Here is a 22,522-nt window from a genome sequence, read left to right as displayed (position 1 = left end):
TGTATCTTATCAGCTGGGAATCAGATAAGAACATCAGCAGCACAGCTGGAAGTAACCGAATCTACACAGTGAGAAAAGTGTATATACTAGCAGTGACGCAACCACTTTGAAAACACACACACACACACACACACACACACACACACACACACACACACACACACACTTTTATTTCAAAGAAGACCATGTATGGACCTGATCAATCCGTTCAAGGCCTTGACGAAAGGCAGCACATTATAATGGCGAGCAGCACTATCATTAGTGAATATAAAAATACTAACCCTTTATGGTTAAGACATCTGAACTGCTTGACTGTATTATGAATCTTGTCAGAGTCAGTAATTATTTTCAATAGAAACTAACACAGCAATATTTTATCTTCAGGCTCATCAAATTTGAGCTGTCAATATCTGATATGCACTTCATTAATTCACCCAACACTGAGTTCTTGGTTGCCTTTTTTTATGACTGGTCTCTGGTGCCTTTTCTAGATGACATAAAGGATGTGTTACCATTGGTTAAGGACTTCATGATGATAGATTTTGTATTGATGGTAGTTTTCTTTTGTTTATTTAGCCAGTGTAATGAATACACAAATATATCCTTTCTCATTTCACAGGTTTATCCTTTAAAGACCTATTCTTTCTAGAAAACCCCTCAGTATTTACATCACATTTCAAAGCAACCCTTCCAATATTTGCAAAGTTATATACTTTAAAACCCAAACTATCAATCAAAAGTTGAGACTTGATTTGGAGTCAAGGGATTACTTAAGTCACTAGGCCTCATCATCTGGGGAATATCAATGCTTAATGAATTGCAATCCATCCATAGTTGTTGAGATACATTATTTCAGCCTGGCCAAAGTGGTGGACCAAAGAAGTTAACTCAACAATGTTATCTTACAAGAATATAGTCCTTTCTTTTGGTAAAGTCACCCTCTTTGTTGACTCCAATTGTGCGCTAAAGGAGTAAAAGCTTTCATGACTCTAACTTTGTTTGAGTTATTATTGTCACGTATCAAGAGAATATCAAACTAACCACTTGGTTCACATAAAGAACAACTTCAGACTATCACAGAGGTAGATAAGTGTTGAATTATGAATTGGTTTGAACTCCTAACCTCTGCCGGGGTTGAGTGAGGTAAATGCTAGTAGTGCGGGTGACGCTTTATATATTTTTTTTTCCATCGAACATTGAGCAGTGACATCACAGTGTGACCTCTGACATTCAAGTGGTCTGTTCCAGATGCTTATGGGTCGTAAGCGCTGCTGCTCGCAAGATGATGGTTGTGGCTGGGGGGGAAAAGGGGCAGGCATATGGCTGGCTGGGTGGGGGGACAGGAGGGAGTGGGGGGTAGCAGGTGCTCCTTCTGGAGAATCTCATATGACTGTCAGGCAAAAAGGGCACTTATGCAAACTACAAAACAACCGTGCAGCTAGGAATGTGATTGAAAAAGGCAATTCACTGTCTGCGTCGAACATGATCTACATTCCAAAAGCCAGCTGACTTCATAAGGGGTCATACGGTACATTTTGAATTGAACATTACTGTTAATCCACAGATAAAACATTTTAGAAAGGGGGGGGGGGGGAGGGATGCTTACTGCTGTTTCTCATGAAAGAGTAGAGGCGCTTCCTCATTTGTAGCTTTATCCTCCTTCCATTCCCTCAATTTTTATTTTCTGCTCTCACTGCAGGACAAAAGAAAATAGCACATCACTGCTATAGAGTAGATCTATTTGAAGGGTTAACTTATGTAAAGGTTTCTTTTCTACAGTGATTTTAAAACAGGCTGGAATGACTGAGACGAGCATGCATTACCATAATTAGGCAGTTAGGGCATTATGTCACTTTACTACCTGCTAAACTGGAATGGAACAGGTGTCCAATTCAAAGTAAATCTGCATTACAAGTATGGCTGTCAGGGGAATAATGCATAACTCTCAATCCTGCGTCCTGGCACCAACATACAGAAGCATACGTCTGATGCTTATTTCCTTCCACATGGCATCCAAAACATAGCTGTCCCTTTTTCCTATGTTCCAAAATCACACACACACACACACACACACACACACACACAGCTTTGCCGTCGGGCTGTGTGTTATTAGAAACACATGTGGAGCACCAAAGCTTTTCTGCTCAGATTGAGACAAACATGCATAAAGTTGCGGGAAGCAAACATAGCCCCGAGACCCGGACAGACTCGCAGACTAACAAGGCCACCATGGTCATGTCAGCAGCACTCGCACAGGCACACATGCAGCGGAGGAGAGAGGCAAAAAAAAAAAAAAAAACTATAGCTGTCAAAAAAAAACTTTGCCTTTTTCCTGGAAATATGTCTGGCTGCAGATGTCGGTGATAAGTCTCCACACAAAAACACACAAAGAATCCCTCTCATCATGAATTACAGCCATGATGATGGATTTTTGAATGGACTGAAGTGTTCAACGGGGACAAACGTACTTAACGTAAGCGTGTGATCCATGGGTCTCAGTGGCACAAGCTTCCCATGCATAATCCTGAACAGGGAAGCACAGAAAGCCCTGCACTGTCCCCGGGCCAAGTCCGCACCGAGGAGTAAGCACGTGTTGGGGTCTGACAGAATGGCAGCTAACTCCTTAAGCCCCTTCGACTGCAGAACTCATCAATAAGACCACATGTTGATCTAAGGAAGGTTACTGAGGTTTACTCTGATTTGCAGCAGATGTCCCGTTGCCAATGTGCACTTCAGAGAGGCTGCAATACTAGAGAGGCATATCAGCATAGTCGTATGAGGGGTCACACAAAAAGAAAAATGTGAAGATACAACTCTGCTAATGTGAATGACAGGTGCAGTCAGTCACTGTGAACCGAATCCCATTCATCCGTCATCCATAGTGGCAGTGGGAGTAAAATCATTAATCCCTGGAGTGGCGTCTGTGATAGAGTGATGGAATCATCCAGTGACGAAGAGGAAGCTTAAGAGGGTCATCACTCTTCTAACAAGGTTCAGCTCGACCTGCAAACAACTCAAATGGAGGAAGTATTCAAAAGTGATATTCCATAACTCAAGCAGGTAGAGAATGAAAAGAATACAGTTCAAGCTGACATTATATGAATGGATAAATCAGGCTGAGGCCTCTCTATATGAAGGTGTGCTTGTCTGCCTCTAAACTCTTCCTGTCACTGTCACAGGTTTTCATTTGTCATTTTGAATTTTAAACATTTCAACCAAAGATTTCTGCTTAAGGTCGCCAGTGGTGCAGACTGAAGGTGAGACCTAACAACAACGCTCTGCCATCTTTTCCTTACATCTCACTTTTATCTTTCGCACACATTCCAACACTAACCACAAAATCAGTCTAAATCAGTGGCTCTCAACTGGTCTAGTCTCATGACCCACATTGTTCCATAGTCATGAGGCAAATCTAAATGATCTGAGAAACAAATAGTGCAGTAATACACAATGTCTTAATGCACTGTTAAAAACTTGGAAATAGGGCTAAAATTCCAGTAAAATAAAAGGCAGACTAATCTTGAATTACATGAATAGTTTGCATATAGTATATGCCTTTCAAACACGTTGAAACTTGCAATGCTCATTACGTTTTAAGAACCTACACTGAACCGTATGAAATATGACATAAAACATCAGACTTAATAAAATAATTATAAAAAAATATTTAAAATAATAAGCTTTAAAAAGAGTGAAATGCTGGTGTAAAAACTGTTTTGTCTTTTACTGTCACGACAATGCTGCCAGCAAACGGCTACAGCAACGCGCTGCTTCATGGGAAATCATGTGGGATGTGGGAAGTCCTTTAAAATAAAAGCAATGCATCAGAAATTCTACAGACTTTTGTCGACTTTACAGAAGATTTTCTTTTTCCAACGGACACATTTGTGGCCCCACTTTGCAACAAACCAGCTGAGAACCACAAGTATATGCAGTACAGCTGATATGCTGACGGCAAAAAGTAAATTTACTTACAGTGGTGACAATTTGTGTGTGTACATTAAATGCAGTCTGTCAATTCAGCACCAGTTCTACCCATTTCTAACTCTTTTCTGTGGTTTCTCCATATCACAGGAGCACACACACTCTCTCACACACACACACACACACACACACACACACACACACACACACACACACACACACACACACACACACACACACACAACACGTTCTTCTAGAGGTCAAGTCATGTCAAGGGTCATATGTAGTGAGGTCACCAGGTTTTCTCAGCTCTGGACAACCCATGGATCACAGAGTAAACAGATGAGGTAGCACCAGTAGCTCACATTCGTTAAAACATTCACTTCCATCTTTGAAACCAAGATAGACAAAATCCAAATTGTTTGGCAGTTATTTTTTAATATTGTATAATTTATTTGACAGAAATTTCATTCTATGACCGTGCAAGTGCAAACGGGTACAAATCCATAATGGCTCTCATAATCTGTACAAAATGTTAACAAAGAATGGCACAATATAAGTGAGCACAGTCATCTAACTGGAAGGTATTATGTTTCATATTTAACCAACCAAACTTGACCTTTTTTATGGTTTAATTTATCTTTTTTCCCCCTACCAACACTCTTGTGACATTTTCCACTTCATTTAATTCAGTCTTGTTAGTCGCAGGGTGTTGAAGTCATTTAGGAGAGATGTTTTACTGTCTGCCTCTGAGAGACTAATGGCAGCTGCTCTGACAGTGTCAAACTGTACAACACAAAGCAGGAGGAAGCCTTCCCTCCTTTACACGTGTCACACAAATCCTGCCTTTACATATGTAGAGGGAAAATAAACAACCTTTTGCTTCCCCTGCCCTTTTTCTTTTCCCTCTTTCTACTCCGTCTTAGTCATATGAGGGTGTATAAACATGAGCCTCTGTGGATCAGTGCGTGCAGAGACAGGATATTAGAATGATTCCCCTCACCTCTCCCTTTCGAACCTGCATCACAGACAGTGAAAAGTGTCTCCTTTCCAAAACAAGGGCCATGCAAGGGTCACCTCTGGTCTGCTACATGCCGGTTGAGGTGGTTCCAAACTCAGCATCCCAGCAGAGGAAGTAGGAAACCCCTCACTGCTCTGTATGGACTCTGACAATAATAACTCAGTGTACACACCGCAACAACTGAGTTGTCAGCGCAAAGTTGTAATTGCACATAATGTACAATAGACAAAAATGCAGACACACACGCACACACAGTTCACCTTTTAAAAACGGGCTAAAAAAGGGTCCAAAGTGGTGTGTGCAGTACCAGCAAGTCGATCATCCAAATCAAGACAATAGAACTTGATCGTACCCAAAGTTGTCCAAAACAATCAAAAGACATGACTTTGGGTTTAAGTCGCTGTTATTATCATTCATTTCTAATATTTTATAGAGACAGAAAATAACAGACAGATTACAGACAAACGAGTAAAATAAGAGTCAGCTGCAGTCATAGTCTACTGACAGAAAATGTATCAAATACTTCAACAATAATGAGAAAAGGAACTGACATGGGACGACAAAGTGGTGCAGTGGTTAGCACTGTCACCCCACAGTGAAAAGGTTCCAGGTTGGATCCCTGTCTGTGTGGAGTTTGCATGTTCTCCCTGTGCCTGCGTGGGTTCTCCCCGGGTACGCTGGCTTCCTCCCACCATCCAAAGACACATGCTTGTCAGGTTCATTGGTGATTCTACAAATTGTTGTGAAAGAGAGCGTGAATGGTCTTTTTCTGTCTGTCTCTATGTGTTGGCCCTGTGATAGGTTCGGGTTGGGCTCGCCCAAAAGTGTGACCCCGTCCACGACAAAGCGGGTATAGATAATGGATGGAATCGACAAGTTACGTTATGGCTTCCTGTCACAGACTGAAATGTGGCAGACATTGCCTTCTACTGACATAATCAAGACTAAATGAGGGAATATGTTCGAGCAAAGTTGAAGAAAGTAGAGTCGAAGCTGGTCTGGAAGCTAACGGTAACATCTCATTCAGGAAATCTTCGCTCCTAACTTGTTTGGTCCGACCCAAAAAAGCAGTGGTGAAAGGTGTCTCGGACCACGGCCCGACCGAAGGACAAAAATTTGGTCCGACCAAAAGAGGTGGTTTCTGTCTAGATCAAAGTGAACCATGGTTTGTAAAGTGAAAACTTGTTTTGGATGGTTCAGACGTTTACAGGAAGTTAAGGTCGGTTATTGTCAATGATTAAACAATATAAGAAGAAAAATAACTGAAGAAAAAGTAAAAATGAACAGTGGTAGCACATGGGGAGAGGAGCAGACAAAGTACTGAAATGTAATTTGGTTGAACAAAAAATCAAGTCAAATTGAAAAAATATCCAAACTTGCACCTTATTTTCACAGAGGAAAATAAGTATTGGTAATAAAGCCAAAATAATAATAGTATATTGTAAAATAAATATTTCTGTTCATAAATTTTTCTCCAAAAAAAGTCTATAAACCAATCAATATCCAGCATAAAGAAACCCCCTCTCATGAAGATGACGACTTGGCATGTCATGTAATGTTCTTTAGTGCACTCACAAAATTGCAGCGTGAAGCCAAAACTAGTTGGATCAAATCCATCCAACGTAACAAAAACATTAATCTTGGTTCAGACCCTGATCCGGAGTATTAGATGTGAAATAGCCTGAAAACAATCAGTTGTTTTTTTTCCTTTCATTTGTCACCTGGCTCAAAAGTCCAATCATGGCATGCTTCAAAACTGATAACCAAAGAACCCTAAACATCAGTTCTGAAACAAGTCGCAGCTGAAGAAATCTCAGAGTTGGAGCGTTGTTGTTTGGTTTGCTGGTACTGGTAAAAACCCCAGTTAGCAAGACTTTCCTTTACAGCCAAACACTGTAATGGAGGAAGCAGGGAGGGGATCAACCAGGGATTGAAGAGGAGATGGATAAAGAGGAACCAGAGGTGTGGTGGGGGAGGAGTCTGGATGGAGAGGTGTTTCATAAGCCCTGCTGCCAGATCCTGTACCTCAGGTTGCCAGGTCCCAGCTGTTCGGGTACAGAAACTTTGAGGCTGATTAAGAAACTCTACGTGACACTAGTGAACTGGAAGGCATCGGAGCATTACTCTCACACAGCTGGCTCGACTGTGTGCTTCCCAACTTAAATGTTTGAAGAAAGGATTCATTTCAAGTAGTTTTATACTGTATATTTATACTATATATATATATATATATATATATATATATATCTAGACACACACACACACACACACACACACACACACACACACACACACACACACACACACACCAATGAGTCCATCTTGGGTCAAGCTCCAAATGTAGCAGTTTAGATCAAATCCAAGATCAAAACCACACAGCACTTTAGATCGGGTAAAATAAAGGGCTCGCCATTATAAACTCAGTCAGAGGTGTGCATAAATGTCATGACGCTGGACTGGTAATGACGGGGGAGCAGAGAGAGGAAAGGAGAAGGGGGAAAGAACAGTGTGAGAATGAAATGAAAGAGTGCACAGCCTTTTAAGGCAGCACTAATCTTATCTCGCCATCTAGTGGTGAAATGTGTTACGATCCAAATGAGGGAGAGTGGGGACTCCTGACAAAAAGAAGACCATCACTTGATGCTGGATAATTAGACTCTTGATTAGACTTGGAAGATTACCCTGTGTGTTGTCATATAATGAATACAAATTAACACCCAGACAACATCAACAGCTTGTGGGACAAGTGTATTCTCTCAGAGTCCTGAACAGTCTCACTGATGTTAATTAACAGGGCCGTGTTTTTTTCAGAGCTGAATAATGTAATTTTTCATGGCACATTTCTATTCACCCCAGTTGGAATCTCACTGATTTCATGCTCTAGTCAGCTGGAACCCAAAAGATGCCAACTCAGCAGATAAGTTGAGTTTATTTAAGGGAAAAGGTCCAACACAATAAAGATTATGGATTATTATTATGTGGTGCAAAACTAAAGAGAATTGAATACCTGTGAGTCGATAGTGTTAAGTAAAACCTAGGGCCTTGTTGTGCTGTGTAAAACTGTTCATACCCATTTAAAACCAATGCAGGCACAGCACAGAAGGTGCAATGATCTGCATGTAGACTGCTGCAACAATCAGATCACAAAATCCGACGCCTCTACTCCTTTCCTCCACTTTGGCCGATCCGAGTGGATCCCTACACATCCTGCGCTAATGTGACATCACGCCCATCAGAAATACCTTCTGAAGGCTGCCTAATGAATGTATAGCACCGAAAGGACCCCAATTAGTGGGCGAGCAAAGGGGGGAGGTGCAATGCCATACCACATAAACAAACTTATCTTGACAGGGTCTCTTGGCCAAAGGCGGCAGATAGGCGGATAGCGAAGGCAGCCGAGAGAAAATGAATTACCTTGCTGACACACGTCAAAGCCAATCACCACGAAGCATCCTTTGCCGTTCCCGCGCCCCCAAATCCCTGCCGCCACCGTTGTGTTTCATCTGCCGGTGTTAGTATGCACACAGGCCGTGCGCCAGCCTCCAAATGTATTCATTTATTCAGAGCCCCTCGGAGAAATCACAGTGTCTTGTTGTCCTTTTTTTTTTCCCTGGCTGTCCAGATGGAATTTGCGTGAATAACATCAGTTTAGTGAGGCAGAAAATAAGTACAGGCTAGCACAGCAGAGAAGACTAGATTACGCCCTCACCCACCTCCCCAAAAAAAGACAAGTGTCACCTTCATATACTTCTTTCTCCCTCTTCGTCTCCCTTTCTCATTTTCTTTTCCAGTTGTATTGAAACTTCGCAGGCGAAGAGGGGGAAAGGGGGTTACGACTGAGCGATCCATACAGCGTTCACTACAATTATTTTGTGTTATCATGCACTGCAGGTGCAATTAAAGAGAGGATCATGAATCAAAGAACTAGAGCGGCATTTTCATTACAAAAAGGTGAGCGGCCATCAGGGGACAGCAGCCCGGCGCTCATTTATCCTTGTTTTGTTTTGCATTTATAACGCAACTAATTGCATTAATTAATCAGATGTACTTCTAAAAGGAGCGAGCGCATCTTGAACAAGTAATTGACTGAGATGAAAGTGAGTGAAAAAAAAACTGTAAATCAATATTTCCAACTTCAGTAAGGCCCAAGAGAAATTAAAATGTCTTCAGTCAGAAGAGTGGAAAGCCTCAATATCCATTTTCAACCACTCAACAAAAAGTACACGGCTTTCAAGGAGCTGGACAACTGTTTTCAAAATAAAGTATTCAAATTGATTTGGGTAGGATCTGTATGATGTCTTTTGCAATTTCCTGAAACTAAACTTTACCAAAGGCAGACATGACATGTATAATCTGCTTTAGAAGAGGAATTGTTAGTTGCCATCACTATTACCAGTGAGTGATTGAGAAGAAAACGTGAAGAAATCCTACCTCTCTGAGAACTGTGCTGCCATATCCTCTGTACAGGCCTCGAACACCCTGCTCAGAGAAACAAACACACCTATCACTAACACACACTGACTGGAATTAAGTTGATAAATGGATAAATATTTAAATTTGAGAAATAATATCAAATTCCTGAATGGTACAAAGTATTTCATAAGTTGCAAAGTTCTGTTTTTTGGTTTTTTTTTTACACCAATGACTAAATAAAACATTTATATAGTTCATCTGTGAAATGAAAGTTTATCAAAGCTTCTAAGGTTCAAAGTTTTGGTCTTCATTGCTTACAATGACACTTTGCTCAACAAATAACTCCTGAAAGCTTAGTTAGGGTTCAGGTGATGGTATCTTGTCAGCACTCATCTGGAGAGTCTGACAATTTGTTTTACTTTCTGAAGCTTAATTTAACTCAGAGACTGGCCAGATGGATGGAGCTGAGAAAGTAAGCGGGATTCTCTCAAACGCTTTTCTTCATTCTTTATACAACTACTTCTGACAAATTCTACCTGTGCAGCCTTTTGGAACACTTTTGCCTTCAGATGTGGCCACACAGCGTTTATAGACGTCATCTTTTCAAGCATACTGCAGATTTTAATACTTTGGGGCAAATTTTGGAATAAGTTTATTCAAAACCCGTTTGATTGTTGGACGTCTTGCATTTTTGCCTCAACTGACTTCTTTTCAGCAACATCCCCAAACTCCCAAATCTCAGCAATTAACTTGATGAGCACAGCTTTATTGTTACTGATATGAATGATGACCAAAACGACCAAAAAAAACCCATTAAAGTTAATGAACTGATATCATCATCCTTTGAAAAAGACTTTGATTGCTACATACCTCTTCTCTGAGTGTGGCCAGCAGCATGTTGTATGTGGTGGATGAGGGAGAAGCTTGGGTCCTCTGTTTGACCACCTCTGTGGGCACCCTGATCAGACACGCCACCTATAGGGTGAAAAGAGTGCAAGTTAAAAAAAAAAAACAGGTGACATGATGAATTGTCTCCAGGTGTTCACTCCAATCATACTCATTATATTTTACTGTATTTGCTTCTAAAGGGCTTCTAACATCCATGTTGTGCTTAACTCACTCACTCTCTCTCTCTCTCTCTCTCTCTCTCTCTCTCTCTCTCTCTCTCTCTCTCTCTCACTCACTCACTCACTCACTCATTCACTCGCAGGCTAACAACTGCTTTGGTTTGTGTGCAATTGAGCCAATTAACCAACCGGTACACAGAGCGGCCATGACACCAGAGCAACAGTTGCCATGTCTGCAAAAGGTCACCAGGTTGACTGTGTATCTGTGTCCAAAGAACATGCCTCCGTCAAGCGCACTGATAGATGCAGACACGCATGCACACCTCAGTAACCACACTCCCTGCTCAAGTTCCAATCCATCCACCATATGTCAACAAAAATATGGACTGCCTACAGCTAGTGTAGAGAGACATGAATATTTATGCTTCATCACTCTCATCGCCCTCACGGCAGACTAGCAGGTAGGCCCAGCTGCCCACCTGGCGACTTGATTTCCCATTTATCCCGCATCGGAGTGGAAATACCGGCGAACGGCAGGCAATCTCACAGACCAATTGGTGAGCCTCCCTCCTGCTGTGACTCCCCTCAGTCACACAGATGCCAGTGTGCCGGTGCCACCTTCGCCACGGAAACGTCACGCAGGGAGGGAAGCAAAAAGAGAAAGAGTGATGGAGGCACTGCAATAAAGATAAAATGCATCCTTTTCTTGTTTTGCCACTCAGCCATCCATACTGATTTAGCATTTGGCCGCCAACATAAGGGTCTCTTATCGTACTTAGTGAGAAGGAGAAAGCTACTGTGACAGTTGTTCTGACGGGCACTCATCCTCTCTGTTGTTTCCTCAGCCTGTCACCGAGGACACCTTATGAGCGAGAACATGTATATATGTGGACCAGAAAAGGTGAGCGTACAAGTCAGCAATACTGGGAGTGAAATCACAAACCAAGCTGAAGAATATGTGAACCTCAACAAGCAAAGTTTTTGCTCGGTGTCTCAAAAAATCCTCTTAAGTACCTTCTAATATTTGGTCCATCTCTCAACTTTGTTTTGACCTTCACTGGGTCACTTTTACTGCAGAGCAATGCAACTTCTTCCCCTTTTCAATAAAAAGTTAGCAGATTAACCTTAATCTCAGTACATAAGAGCAAAAGCAAATGACTTGAATGAGGTTCTATGAAGAATTTTGTGCAATTCTTATTAGTATTTCAGATGAGTGTGTCAATCTTTGAGCTGCAACCTAACCATGGTGCAACACTCCCACCAAGTGGCCAGACTTGCACCTGCATGACCTGCTCATCATAACTAAACTGGGTGCACTCCATCTCCGAGATCTCATTTGCCCTCCCCTTTGGTCAAGTTACCATTTATAATACATTGTACATCATGTTTACTCCAAACCAATTCTCCAAAGGAGCAGAATAAGGAAGCTAAATGGAAAGAAAGTGGCCATGACAAGTAATTACTGATGTAATTGGCTGGGAAGCGTGGAGTTAAGATGGCCTTTCCTCTCCCTGTCACTGCAGTGGGAGAGCCAGAATGAGGCAGAGATTCTACCAAATAAAATAAAGACATTGTTTATTTGTGGGTAATTTGCGCACCAACTAGCAGTGGGGAGAATAATGTTGAAGGGATAAAAGATGGAGTGTGCATCCTCAGGTGTCTGGAAACAGCAGCAATGGGAGGGGGGTGGGGGGGGGAGCAGTGATCCCGAAACAAAGAACAAAAAGATATGGCTGGAGATCATGAAAACTTGAAAAGAGTCTTATATTGTATGGGAATGCTTTGCTTGCCCTTCATTCTCAATGCTTTCCTCTGGCTTGTAAAGTTATGATGAATGTATTGGCACTCTTTTAAATTCCTGCTAGCATTTATCATTATTTAGAAGCTGTTGGATTCGTCAAGCAGCCTTCATTACGAAGCTGCCTGCGTGTGATTGAAGCCCTTCAGTTTCCCTTGACCAGTTTGTCGTTAATCCAAATGACGGACCGTGTTTTCAATTTCTAGCCCTGGGAAGCTCAACACCAAGGTAAGAAGCCAGCGCTCAATCATGGGCTGACCACAGTAAGGAATGGGAAATTAGCAGAGACTCACAGCACATTATCGGCGTAGCCAGCAAATCAATCCACAGACGGAGTCATTAAATCCCTCCATCCTCTCATCCTTTCGCTCCATCCCTCTTTTACTGCTCACGACCATTAGTGGTCAGTCAGGAACAAGATTACCATTTGACACCATGACAACAACAAGTTTTAAGAAAACAGACAGGCTGCAATGACTGTTGTGGGCTTCACTTATTTGGATTTATTTGTCATTAAAATATGCTCCAATCACCACCAAGACACGAGAAGCCACTTACAGTCAAAACATGGAGAAACTGAAGAACAAACAACAGTCCAGTTTTCTTGAGGGAATGTAACTTTATTCTTTACTGTCAATCGGCTAAAACTTTTGTCGAGCTACTACAATTAAAAAAAAACGATAAAGAAATCGGCTGAAAAACTCTGTCCTTCTGATGGAGAGCACTGTGTGTGCGACAGTATTGTTTGGTTATACTTGCAATACTTGAAATGCATCACCGCACCAAGAAGACTGGGAGGACAAAGGAAGAAGGAAGGAGGAAAGGGGAAAAAAAAGGTCATGAAGCAAAAGGGAAGAGATGAGGACACTGCATGTCTCCAACTCTGAAACAACAGCCAATAAATCACAGAGCGTGGCGCTGCTCGCAGGCGATGCATGGATTATTTCTCAGTGCCAAGTTAAGTGGCTGCCAGTCCCCCCCCCTCCGAAAAACTCCTCCCTTGTGCTCCCTCCTTCTCACTGTCCCCCTATCTTGTCATGTCACACTGTATTTTCCAGTACATCCTCCCACAGATGTGTGGTGGCGAGGAGAGGGGGGGGGCTATAGATGCGAGAGAATCCCCGCCGCCTGGCCTTGACAAATGAGCTTTCAGGGCAGACGTCGAGCGAATGGGAATGAAGATAAATCTGATCTAATGGCTGGATAACAGCCTGCTAGAGCCTGACAGACGCCATCAGCTTACACATTCTTTATGGGAGCGTCCCACCACTGCAGTCGCACAAACACCTGGACACTTCTGGCAGGGAAGGGAGGGGGGCGGGATTTCTCTCATTGTCTTGACCCTCGCTGGTTCTTTCTCTCAATAAGTTCCAACCATTCCTTTCTCTGTCTGTCTTTGTCTGTTCTGCTTGTGTTTACAAGTGAAAGCAGGTGTTAAGTGGGTTAACACATAAATGGAAATAGTTATGACATTTGAAGACCAAGATCCAATAGCTCTACTAAATGTCTGTCATGTATCTAAGCTATATATTTCTACCTCTTATGAGCCAGAGATCTAACAAAGGGACGTTAAAGTTATTGTAAAAGAAATGAATAATTCCTGTACATCATAATTCTCTGAGGCTTGTTGCTGCTGGATCACCATCCCTCCTTCCCCTCAAAGAGTGTGTGTTACACCAAAGGCTATAAAGATTTAAGTGTTCTCTTCTCTGTCTGTTAAATCCCATCTCATACTCTATGCAGAATAAAATCCCTCTGGTATGACCATAATAGAGTTTCACTCAAATCCACATCGAGTAAATTAGTGACAAGTGAAGCGAATCATCCACAGAGGGAGATTTGGGGATGAAATGAACAAAGCAAAACATCCCATAGAGCGTCTGTTGTACATGTTGTGAAGTGGAAACTGTAGATAAAACACAACTAAATGGACTCCTGCCCTAGGGAGAGGATCATGGGTCGATGAAGGAAGTCAGTAAGGGACCAAATAAAAAGGAGCTTCTTCTTTAAGTTCATGAGTGTCAAAGCCTGACTGTCCCCAGCTGCTCTAAACAAGAGAGAGACAAGCAGGAGGAAGAGCCACAGGGCAACACACTGAAAACAAATCCTATAGTGGTAAACAGAACAACAGCAGACAGGTATAAAGCATGATGAAAATCTGTTTCAGTTTGCATTCATGTTGACTATATGACTTCTTTTTAGACAATTAGATTTGGACAGAGGTGAGAGATGGGCAGAAGAACTGTGTTTGTGTGGTTTGCATATAGCCAAATAAGAAACGTTACACTGCCAACAGGACACAAATAAAATATGGTGGTAAATATTTAGATAACTAAATTGGCAGAACACTTCCATTAAGATCATGAGGTTATTTTAATAAGATGTTAGAGGAACTGGTATTTAATCAGGTAGTTACTTTTGAGAGCATTACCAACAATCTTCCAACCTCCTCGGTTGTATATTTCGTCTCAAATCCAAAGCGATGGAGGACTTGTGAGTGAGAGCAGAGAGCACAGTGGCAGACCGAAGAAGACCAGCAGCAGACTGTACCACAACCTCATGAATAAAACAGTCAAAACAAAGCAACAAGGATCCCTTCAGAGAAGAAGAATCACCTTTAAAACTTAGATCACAGACCTTCCAAAATAGAGTATGAGTACAGAATTAAAGTGATATGTTAGAAACCATTCATGAGCTCAAAGAACAAGACAGCAGCTTTTGGGTTGGTGTTGTTTTCAGATTGCAATAAACTGTAGGAAGGCATGGAGGCAGGGATGTCAAAGTCTGGGGCTATTTGATGGAATCAAGAACTCTGAAGTCAAAGCATACCAGCCATCTGGTATAAGAATATGTTGCTTAAGAGAGAATCAAAATCTCAGAATGGCCCTGAGAGAGCCTAAAATAATTATGATTTCATCGCAGCTCTAGCCAGCTACAAAAATAAGGAAAACCTGTGATTGACCGGGGCATGTGTAGCTCAGATAAGGGACAGCCAATCAGAAGGGAAGGCCATTGATAGCAATGCACCTTAAGAACACAGACAAAAAAAGCCTATTCTTGGAAAAACTCCAGAAAAAAAGCTTGTAAAACTATATTAAAATTATTTAAAATACTTAAAATTACACAAATAACTTATCATTGTAATCAAGACTGCCAATAAAAATATAAAATATAGGACCTTTAACTTGGGCGTTGCAAGGGGGTCCCTGAGGTGTTACTGGAGGTGCTAAAATATGTCAATGAATGTCCCCCACAAAATATGCAGAAAAAAAGACATGATATATAACAGAGACAAACAGCAAAACTTTGCATTTCAGGAACTGAAACCAGTCAACATTTGGTATGCTTGCCAACAACTTAAAGAACCAATTGAAATGAATTTGATTAACTTTCTGTGAATTGTTTAATTGCTGAATCAACTAATTGTTAAAACATTAGACATAACAAATATATTGCAGGTTTCACTGCCATCACTTTTGTTTCACCCTCAATGCAGTAACTTTAAATTAAAAGCAATGACTAGAGAAACACCGAATCATATGTGGCCGGTATTGCATACTAGTGCAGGCGTTTAGGCCATGCTAGCAAATTGGGGCAACACGAGGGTAAGGCCTTTCATGGCTAAGCCGGAAGATTACTGTCTTTGAACAAGACGAATTCAGTTGGCAGGATGCAGTGGGTTACTGCCCCTGCTCTGCTCATCTCCACTCTGTGGATTTCTGCCTTTGATATGCTCAAATCCAGAGTGGGGTTAAAGGTACTCGTGACCTCTGCCTCACCTTTCACATTCATCTGGACAAAAAGATGAAAAAATCAACTGGTTGTTTAGTTTTACAGTATCTGCAATAACGGTAACATTGTGTCCTTTTATGAACACTGTGAGGGTCAAAGACTTAGATAAACTCAAAATCAGTGATAACCTTCCCATGTGGAATAATCCCATGCCATAAACATGCAAAACTTGGCTAAATTACATCCACCCGAAGTCTATGAATACTGAAGACCATTTTGCAGACAGCCTGGGGTATAGCAGGAGGGCATCTCTCTTTCTATATCCCCCCGTCTCCGTACCCCCTTTCATGCCAATATGAACACCCGTGGCCCCCATATGGCTTGAGTGCTGTGCTTTCCTATGAGTGACTGGGAGAGGATGGGCTGAGGAAATTGCATCGCTCCTCATTGGTTCGAGCCTGAATTCCCCAGACTAAATTGGTAGAGTCTGGGAGTCTGAGCTGGGAAAGGAGAAGAGTCAATAGGCAGTGATGAGATCTTATTTACCCAGCTGGTGGTGGGGTGGAAACGCTGGGACAGTCCTGAGCAAGCCCCCTTAACTCACCCAGCTGGACTCCGAGGCCTACAGCCAAATACTCAACCCTCCACCCCCACTTTCCTCCACCTCCGCCTCCCCCGCTGCCCCTTAAAATAGTTCTCTGTGAAATTTAAAAGGAAGGAACATTACCAGGCAACCCGGCGGTGTTCATTTGGGACATACAGTGGTGGGAAAGAAAGAACAAGGGCAGGAACATAGGAGAGCAATAACAAGTGTATAAGACAGCTGTGCTTCTAAAGATAGAACGACTGGGAATAATTTAGGAATACACAAATAAAAATGATTTGAACGTGTACTTACAAAGTAAAAAAAAAAGGGGCTACAAATCCACATGAGGGGAGACAAAAGATGGAAGAGTGAGGGACAGGAAGACTTACTACTTCTCCCAGGGAGGCAGCCAGCATGTGAGTGACAGGTGCCACGTGCGGAGCTCGGAGCACTCCGCCAGCACCGAGGAGGGACTTTGTGCATTCATAGGTGACAAAGAAAGCAGCAGCTGAAACCAAGCAGAACCACAGCCATTTAAGGCTCATTAGTCAACCAGCATAGAGCAATTAATATCCCTCACTACCACTGACAGGGGAGAAACTGAGGTGAGTGTGTGTGTGTGTGTGTGTGTGTGTGTGTGTGTGTGTGTGTGTGTGTGTGTGTGTGTGTGTGTGTGTGTGTGTGTGTGTGTGTGTGTGTCTGCATTTACAATAGATTTCAAAGAAAGTTAAGTATGTCTCACGTGGAAAAAGTTCAGTTCTTTCTTACTTCTACGAGTCAAATCATTTCATTCTATAAAAGTGTCAACAAAAAAACCCAGATGGGATAATACTCAAACCAACAAAATATGACTGATCAGCTCATGGAAAGGGGTTGGGCTTAGTCATACTGACACATTAGTCAATAGATTTATGCAGCTGTTGACTGATAGCTGAATTGATCATCAAAAAACAGTGTTTTTGTTTGCACTCTCCAGAACCCAAATAAATTAGACTCAATGCAAAGTCATTTCTTTGAATATTTATAGTATCTATACCTTCTTCCACTCAAAGGTCTGCTTGGAAATGCAGTTAAAATGGCAGACTGACTTTGAAAAGTTTGTATGAGTGGTGTATTTGCAGACAGAAGGTTTTGAAAATGTAAATGTTAGATATGCAGTGCTGAAACTGTGTAATATATATAACCTGCACATGTTGCTGAAGCAGCCAGTCTACACAAATTGGCAGTCAATTGAAATCAATGCAGCCTGTAGGAATGATTTATTTCAAATAATTTGGAGATCTTTTTAAATTCCTTGCCAGACTCTTGGGTAACCACAAACTTTTTTCTGAAGGCCTTAGAGAGCTCTTAGTATGATGACACCACACACTGCAATAGCAAAGAGAATGGCATACCCTCAGTGTCAGAGGTTTCAATAAGACAGGTTTTACCTGTCACTCTCTAAGATTATATAGCATTATATAAAGCCCCTAAAAGTGTGAAAAATGGAGGGGTCTATTTGCTTTTTCAATGTGCCTCATCCGTTTTGATTTAATTCTGAAAATTCCTAGAAATGTTTTATTTTATGTGTAATTTGTTTGAGTGTATCACTGTTTGCTGAAGGCACCGTTTCAAAGAGGAGGGGGATGTACTTATTTTTCATATGACTTTATGAGGATACAAGGTGAAAAAAAAAACAAAGGAATAAAACTAAACTGAAAATCCACAATTAAACTGATCTGCACAACCCACAAACCAACAAATGTCCACAAAGTTGTGACTTAATGGATCATCACTGTGCTGTGACATCAAACTAAACTAAATGTCCTATGTATAAGCTAAAAGAGGCACCAAACACTCAACTCAGTTTTTTTACATGTTAGGTATGACTCCACACAAAGAAGATACATGGTTGTCTGTACCTCTGGGAGAAACCATTACAAACAATAGTTAACAGTGAACCTTTCATCCAGCAATCCCAATGGGTGTCTTACCATTGGGGAAGGAGCCGACCGCAGCAGATGGGACCCCAGCATAGATGCCCCTAAAGCCCCCAGCCTTGTAGAAGCCCTGCTGACTCTGCAGTCGGGTCTTAATGGTGTCCAGAGGGTACAGGGTCAAATCCACACACATCCCCGAACATCCTCCTGCCTGTAGAGACAGAGACTTTATGAGACAATGTTGCAATATGCACCCTATAACACAGGGGTGTTCAAACTTTTTGCAAAGAGGGCCAAATTTGATAAAGTGAAGATGCCCGGGGGCCAATAGTTCCTTCTGACATTTTTTTTAACCACAAAAGTTACATGAAAATACACACTGTTATAAAACAATTTTCATTGTCACAATTACCTTTATTTTTCAAATGACAATGTAACCAAATATAAGCCACTCAGGCAGACGTGAACAACTCTAAAAACACAATTCTGCCTTTCATTCAGTCAGATAACATTGAACAAATTGTATAGAATACCTTCAATTTCCATGAGTTAAATATCTTTGCCTCATGAACATTTTAAACAGGAGTTATAAGTAATGTGAAGTGGTCTGTTACCATTAAACTTTAAAACAAGTGAATTTTGCCTCTGTCTTTTACAAGATCTTTCAGAAAGCAATAGTTTGTGTCACAACTACAGGTACATAACATCAACAGTTATAACACACATCTTATTCAAGAGTTTAATGACACAAGTGCCATAAGTCCAAGTGCGTTAGTGTGCTTTAGGCTTTTCACTGTTAATAGTGACAGATGTTACCGTTCAAAACACTCAATTTCAGATTGATCAAGGAACAGATAACTTGCTGACACTAATGGGAAGGGTGATACTGAGATCTAGATTTAAGTAAAGAGGCCAGGTCTGGCTTGAGAGCAGTGGTTGAGATGCGTAAAATGCCACGCAAGTGGGAGTCACTCATCCTTGACCTCAATCGGTTCTTGTTAAAGTTCATGACTGAGAATGTTTGCTCACACAAATATGTGGAGCCGAATAAGCTCAGCATTTTCTTAGCGAATGACCGCATTTCTGGAAACCTGCTTTTGTCCAGCTGCCGGTAAAAGTCAACAAGAGAACACTGCTGGTGTTTTCCACGGCACTCATCGTCACACTGCAGCTCAATGAGCTCCAGCTGCAGCTGTGGAGGAGCATTATTATGGTCCACGGAGAAGGGAGAAGAGAACAGCAACATGTCCTTTTCAATAACTGCAAAGTCCCGAAAGCGTTTGTTAAATTCCACAGAAAGAGATGCGATAGCTGTTGCGTAACTCTTCATTTGCGCACCGATGTTGTCCTGTGGGAAACTGTCAATGACCTCTTTCAAAGCTGGGAAGTGCACGGTGCAGGGCTCGGTTTGGGACAAGTGTCTTTGGAAAAGTTGCAGTTTGGTTCCAAAAGCCTTGATGTGAGCGTATAGCTGGCTCACCACTGCATCTTTTCCTTGAAGATTAACATTCAGCGCATTCAGATACTTTGTTATGTCAACCAAAAAAGCCAGATTTGCCAGCCATACAGGATCGGACAGTTCTTCCATTGGTTGTCCCTTCTCACCCAAAAAATGTCCAATTTCCTCTTTGAGAGAGAAAAATCGCTGCAGTGCGGACCCCCGACTTAGCCACCTCACATCGTTGTGATATATTACGTCACCGTATTCAGCCTGGATGTCACGCAAGAACTGCTGAAACTGTCGGTGGGTTAGAGCTTTAGAGCGAATAGAATTGATTGCCTTTGCCACTGGTTTCATAACATCGTCAAATTTGAGATGTTTGGCAAAATTTTGAAGAATCTCTGTTGTGATGCTGGAGCAGCTTGGAGTTGCTTCACTTTTTCAGCGCGGCCACTCCCTGTTAGCTTGTCGTACCTTGTAGCATGTTTAGTCTCGTAGTGTCTCTTTACGTCGAAATCCTTAAACAAGGCAACCGCCTCTTTACAAATTAGACAAACACAATTGCCTCGATTTTCAGTGAAGAAGTATTGTAATTCCCACCGCTCCTGAAAGCGGCGGCCCTCACTGTCAACTTTTCTCTTTTTTTTTTTTGCGGTCGCCATGGCAGAAATGATTTGAGAAGGGTTGGCGGCACAGATGCAGAGCCAGATAGCATTAGAACGGCGCTGCCACCGTGTGGTGAAATGAGGAATTACATATTTACATTTGTATGATTTATTTATTCTGACAGAGCTAGCGAGCCATAACTAACACATTATAAGACCGAAGCTGCGGGCCGTATGAAATCTGACCGCGGGCCGTGATTGGCCCGCGGGCCGGACTTTGGACATGCCTGCTATAACAGTAGCGGTGGAAGATACAAAAAACTAAATTTGCTTCTTCATTTACAGTCAGCAACTCTCCTCACATCATCAAAACAATGCACATAAAGGTTGACCAGGAAAAAAAAAAAAGGCCCAACCAGAGGGAAAAGGGTTCATGGGAAATGTGATGTGGTCTCATCATGAGAATCAGGCTGCAGGTTGTTGCACCTCCCTACATCAGTCCAGTCATACAGTATGTTCTAAATTACATTCAAGTTTTATGAGATTGCACTTGTTTTTGGACATAGTATGTGTTGAATTAATGTTGTTTAAAAAGCACCTAAAGTACATATTTCTAAGATGTAACCTATGCATTATATACATGTTCTGTAAAGATGGGGCATTTTGATCACTCAGGAATTCTTTGGTAATCTTGAGCCCATTCTTCTTTGAGTTTATAAAGTAAAAAAGATGAGAGACAAAATAGTCCAGATATTTCTGTGATGCAGGCTACGATATGTTTAACATCATAGGAAGTTATGATAAATGATTCTTTCTTCATTGAATCATGGGCTATTTTTTTCCCTTTGACTTTTTACCAATTACCACAATTTAAACAAAAAAGTAATTCAAAACTCTTCAAATACCATCGCAACTTTTAGGAACAGTTGCTGCAACATGAAGCATTTTTGATCTCAAAAATCACAAAAAACTCCCGAGCGGACTGATTCATTTTTTTTTGACAACTTGGAGTCAACACAAAAAGCAGGAAACACAACACTGACATATTATAACCTCAATATGGTAAGTCAAGCAGAAATGGAGCAACCTTTAGTTTTGTCTACTGGAAATTCACTCTCTTAGCTCTGTTTATGTCTGCACCAACTCCGAAACAAACGACCAGACTCCTTATTAGCTGAAGACCCCCTTGTATTGCTGTACTACACGTGTTATCATTAACCAATATCATCATACAGGCTTGGAAATTACCTTTCATTGCTTTGCATTGAATTACAGAATTATTGCTAGTGATGCTTTTTTTTGTATCATGTTAATGTTGCAGGCTGTCAAGATGAAGCTATTTGTAGCTGCTGAATCTAAAAAAAGAAAAGAAAACGCATTACACTTTACAAACTGAGTGTAAAAGACGAAAACGTCTTTCTTAAATGCAGCAAAAGCAGAAGACATGTCGTCGTTCAGCTTTGTACGAGATGAGCTCAGAAGACCTCGTTGTCAGAATTGAAAACGTTACGAACCTGCAGGTCATTATATTCCAGACTTTAGCCCCGTCTAATATCTTTTGCACTTAACTTTGTTCAAACTATAAGGAACCGTCGAAGGGGACTAATGGAGCGACAATACATGGTGGTAAGTTGTCTTTATCTGAAGCACGACTCTCTGAAGAAAATGCCCCTCTTACCACCAGCGACGCGACGAACTCTCGTCTCTCCATGTTCTCTCAAAATTCCTTGGACTGTCGTGAAGCCCGTGAACGTGTAACTGTTGTTGTGCATGTCTGGCACCTCACAGAAACCAAAACATGCCTGTCAAGGACGCAGCCATCTTGAAAGATTTACTTCCGCGTGACGTCATGACGCATGCAGTCACGTGACGTTGAGAAGACTGCGCTTGTCTGCCAGTTTAAATTTAATTGCGGTGAAATCCTGCATTCAAAAGAATTACTTCAGTAAAAGTGTGTAAGTATTATCAGCAGAATGTTTTTATCGTTTGGTAAAGGTCCACTGTATGGAGTAAATA

At 41.6% G+C, this 22,522-nt stretch overlaps 1 protein-coding gene across 2 annotated transcripts in view; it reads right to left on the bottom strand.

Annotated features, from left to right (window-relative positions):
* Window positions 1-22,317, bottom strand: part of slc25a26 (solute carrier family 25 member 26) — a 54,545-nt gene extending 32,228 nt beyond the window's left edge. Inside the window, exons 1-5 of one of the 2 annotated variants that reach the window (XM_069147831.1) lie at window positions 22,185-22,317; window positions 18,515-18,671; window positions 16,931-17,049; window positions 10,229-10,333; window positions 9,377-9,424 (exon numbers count right to left, since the gene is read on the bottom strand). In XM_069147831.1, coding sequence (XP_069003932.1) covers window positions 9,377-9,424; window positions 10,229-10,333; window positions 16,931-17,049; window positions 18,515-18,671; window positions 22,185-22,217 — 462 coding nt within the window. In that variant the 5' untranslated portion in view covers window positions 22,218-22,317. Of the gene's footprint in view, window positions 1-9,376; window positions 9,425-10,228; window positions 10,334-16,930; window positions 17,050-18,514; window positions 18,672-22,184 lie in introns of those variants that run through there. The other variant, XM_069147915.1, reaches the window with a different exon arrangement.
* Between the last annotated feature and the right edge of the window lie 205 nt (window positions 22,318-22,522).

The sequence above is a fragment of the Embiotoca jacksoni genome, unplaced genomic scaffold (genome assembly GCF_022577435.1).
Source record: "Embiotoca jacksoni isolate LCO1_2020_lvr unplaced genomic scaffold, fEmbJac1.0.p SCAF_1, whole genome shotgun sequence".
Taxonomy (NCBI): domain Eukaryota; kingdom Metazoa; phylum Chordata; class Actinopteri; family Embiotocidae; genus Embiotoca; species Embiotoca jacksoni.
Note: the sequence above shows the minus strand (reverse complement) of the source record. Positions and strands in the feature narration are given on the sequence as shown.